The 4,297-nt window shown below is 47.6% G+C and overlaps 1 protein-coding gene across 1 annotated transcript in view; it reads right to left on the reverse strand.

The window, feature by feature from the left end:
* The window catches only part of rgmb (repulsive guidance molecule BMP co-receptor b), a gene marked incomplete at both ends in the record, with an annotated part of 7,724 nt that extends 3,570 nt beyond the window's left edge, over positions 1–4,154 (reverse strand). The window contains one exon of the mRNA XM_080531499.1: positions 4,037–4,154. Within this exon, the coding sequence (XP_080387625.1) occupies positions 4,037–4,154 (118 nt within the window). The remainder of the gene's footprint in view (positions 1–4,036) is intronic.
* Positions 4,155–4,297: the final 143 nt, after the last annotated feature.

Below are 4,297 nucleotides of genomic sequence, written 5' to 3' on the forward strand. Positions count from 1 at the left end.
ATGATCAGTGTCTTACTGCACATAAACAACTGAATCAGTGTGTTCCAACTTTCTACGTAGGGGTAAATAAAAAACATCTAGGACCGGAATAATCTCTGCCGAGAGCCAGAGACAAGGCGCAGATGAGAAGAGAGAGAGAGAGAGAGAGAGAGAGAGAGAGAGAGAGAGAGAGAGAGAGAGAGAGAGAGAGAGAGAGAGAGAGAGAGAGAGTGAGAGAGAGAGCAGGAGAGGACATGGAGAGAGAAAAGAGGAGAGTGGCCAAGCCTAATGCATCAGCCACTGTGTGCTCCTATTAGATTAGACCAGAGAGAGGCTCTCTAATGTAAAGGCAGCTCCACACACACACACACACACATACACACACTAATAACTATCTCTGAGAGAATCCGCTGCCAGAAATACACACATACGCTGTCAGAGATCTGATTATGGCAGGATTTAGGAACGGGCACCGCCGAACACACACTCTCATTATTGACACGACCTGCTCTCAGTCCGAGATACTGAAGAGCAACCACACAATCATCTCATGGCGTATTCACACACACACGCACACACACACACACACACACACACACACACACACACACACACAGTCACGCACACACTCCACTATCCCTGTCCTCTCTCTCTGAGGTGGTGCAGTGTTAGGTGTGTGTGTGTGTGTGTGTGTGTGTGTGTGTGTGAGCGTCGTGAGAGGGTTATTTATTTGCATAGTGCTACCAGGTAACACGGCCTACCAGGTGGGGGCAGTAGTGTGCTGATTATCAAGAAACTGGTTTCCTGTACACAGACCCTACTCACAGCTTGGGTTAGAATCTCTCTCCTAGATGTTAAATACTGACACCAACCCTCAGACACACACACACACACTCTCACAAACTGACAGTTAGCCTCCCATGCTAAACACAGTTAGACTGAGCGTCTGAGGACACATTGTCTTTCTGGGGGCTTCTGTACTCAGGAGGGCGCATCTCATCTGACTGCCGCCACTGTAACTAGCAACCGATTACAGCCCAGAATCCCATCTGAGTGTCTCTCTTCTCATTCTAGAGTGTGTGAGGGATGTGTGCATTACTACTTTCCCTAATGACACACACTGTTGGAGCTCTGGAAGTTGTCGTGAATTGGGTTAATTGATCAGGAATTGTAAAGTGTCTCTTTCCCAGAATTTATTTACCTCTCTAACCTTCATCTCTGTACCCCGCGGCTACTCACTGGCTGCTAACACTGGCTTCCCATTGGCTCCCCTCGGGGGTTAGAGGCCAGAGGTGAATAAGGTCATTTTCTCATCCATCTAACAGGTCATGCTGCTCAGAGGCAGGCACACACACACACAGCTCATCTCGTCACACACAGTACAATAGTGCACGTACACACACACACACACACACACACACACAAATCCTTCAGCAACTAACCCTCCTAAATGTCCCAGAGAAACAATAGGATATGAGCTTTCAGTGTTACTCATATGGGATGACACAGTCATAACTCAACTTATGCCCCAGCCATAACCCCAAGCCTCAACAGTCAGTCCAATCCCCAAGCCCCAAATCCCAGCCCCAACTTTAAGCCCCGCCCCCCGTCTAGCCCCCCTCTATCCAGACCCAGGCTTCTCCGGTCCGTAGCCCTGTTATGAGACATAAAATGTGGACAGATCAGCCAGAGGGGGGGAGGCGATTCATTCAACACTTTTCAGACAAGCATGAGGCTTCACAGACCCAATGACTGACCGTACCCTCCTCAACACTCATCTACCTGAACCCTGGGGTCTTATCATCACCACTCTCAATCATGAGTCTCTGTCTGGCTGTCTGTCTGTCTGTCTCTGGCACTCATCAATAAAGCAGACTTATACATAGAAACAATAGAACAAGGAATCTTGACTTATGATGCTGCAACACAGGCACGCCAATGAACTCTCTCTCTCTCTCACTCACACACACACACACACACACACACACACACACACACACAATGCATGACAGAGGGACAATAGCAAAATCGGGGCCCCTTCATAAGAATTGAGCACCCCGAAGTCAGTGGAATTCGATCTGTGCATCTCTGTACAACATCCGGTTCAGACACAGACGCTTTTGTTGAGCCCGCTCACAGACACGAGGCTGGGGGGTAGGCCGTCAATCAGACAGATGAATAGTAAATGACTGCAACGCACGGCGACACGAAGTGACAGAATCACGGGCCACGTGCGCCCACGGAAGAGAAACACCTTTGCGTATATCGTATGAGACTCCGATTTAAAATGACACTAGACCTACTGCTGCTGTAACGTATGCTAGGGACTGTTTTTCTGGTTAATGTGGACAACTTTTTTGCACAAGGACTGGTAGCCAATCTGCCTAGGCTATAACCTAGGTATCTACCACTGAAAATATCAAAATACTATTAGCCCACGAAGTGACATGTATGTTCACCGTGTTTTTATTATCCTAATTCCTAACGTCAATTCTCTGTTAAATCGTGAGCTTAGAATTATAAGGTTCTATCTCCGTTTAGGGTAGTTCAGAGATATTGAGCGTCAAAGTTTTTACATTCCATTAATGTTCTGTGAGATGGAACCTTTGTATTTTATGAATTACTAACTCAAAAATGTTAACATTTAAAAAAAATAACACCACACAGGCATTAATAAACACCTAATGGATCAGTTTATGTAAAAAAACTCAATTTTGACAAACATGGAGATAGAACCTTATAATTCTAACGTCACGAAATGTATGATTTACATGCGCTGTCCAGGGCGCTGCGAGCAGAAAGACGTCGGGAACGGGGGTCCGGGGGACAGAGTTAAACTAATTAGCGGAGGTGTGACTGCTCCACGGACACCCCCAGACACACGCACACAGGCACACACGCACGCCGCGGGTCTGGGGCCGTCAGTGGAGGTGACCAGCCGAGAACAGGGCGTCCTGTGTGGGCATAACAACCCGCTGTCCTCAGGTCAGGGGGACCAGCTCATTCGGGAGGCTCATCCCAGCTTTCTTTCTGGCAGATCTGTGTCTGTACAATCAGCCTCTCTGACAGAGTCACGAGCAGAGTAGCCTAGGTCTATTCTAACCCAATGTTAACACATACACAGTAAACAATTGTTTTTGTTATATTGCTTCTAGGCCTAAACAACAATCATGTGAGTTTAGTTGTTGGGTAGGCTTCTATTATTGTCGAGGGCTTTACTTGAATTAAAATGTAGATTTATGGGGGGCAGAGATCATCATTATTAATTTGGCTCATGTTATTCCTATTTCATAATTAGGTTGTCTTCAGGTTAGGTCTTAAGACGACTTAAGACATCTTGACAGACAAAATGTCTTATTTTGGTTAATTAAGACATCTTAAAGACATCTCAAGACAAGGTGATGGAAGGCTTGCGTTGTTTTTGACAGACGTGAGCCCGGTCCCGTTGTAGTCGAAGCTGAGGGCTTTGACACTGAGAAATAAATCGACCTCAGCAGAGCCACCCTTCTCTTCCCTTCCTCCACGGGCCATTAGCGGGACACGGGAGAGGGGAACACGATACTACCGCTGGAGGGAGAGAGGCATTCTAGGGCAATAATAACTCGGTTGATTCGAGTCCTCCTCACAGCCTTACTAGGGGTTGAGAAACACATCGAGGAGACACTTTTCCTGACCACTAGAATTCCTATTCCTTCATACCCAGCCATCACCTTGTCTTGAGATGTATTAATTAACCAAAATAAGACATTTTGTCTGTCAAGATGTCTTAAGTCGTCTTAAGACCTAACCTGAAGACATGCACTCATGAAGAATAGGGCCACACCATAAGTAAGTCATTTCAATAATAGTATTTCTAAATGGTCAAGAAACCGTTATAGGCAGAATAAAATCATTAGATCCCGAGCGACTTCCCTGTCAAATAGCTTACTAATAATAATTGTGCCACACAGAGCTTTCGTGAAGTTTTGCGTGGATCATGCAAACGAGTAGTCAGATCCTGAGATCCCGACTCCCGGTTACCGATAACAGAAACATACAAAAAGTTCCCCTTAGTTACCTCTGTGAGCCCCGTGACAGAGAGCGAGGATCAGCAGGAGCAGCGGCCGCAGGCTGGGCACCGGAGACGGGGAGACGAGGCGCTCAGCCCCGCGGTAACAGCATCCGGCTCTCCCCATGCCCGTCCATCCATCCAGGGCCAGGGGGGGGGGGGGAGAGGACAAGACCTCGGCGGGGGGACAGACCTCGGAAGGGCGGCTGGGGGGCTTCCGATCTGAGGAGTCAGTCAGGCCTTTTCTCTCCTTCTTCCTCCCTCTCCTCC

Source organism: Nansenia antarctica (genome assembly GCF_963989245.1).
Source record: "Nansenia antarctica genome assembly, chromosome: 5".
NCBI classification, from domain to species: domain Eukaryota; kingdom Metazoa; phylum Chordata; class Actinopteri; order Argentiniformes; family Microstomatidae; genus Nansenia; species Nansenia antarctica.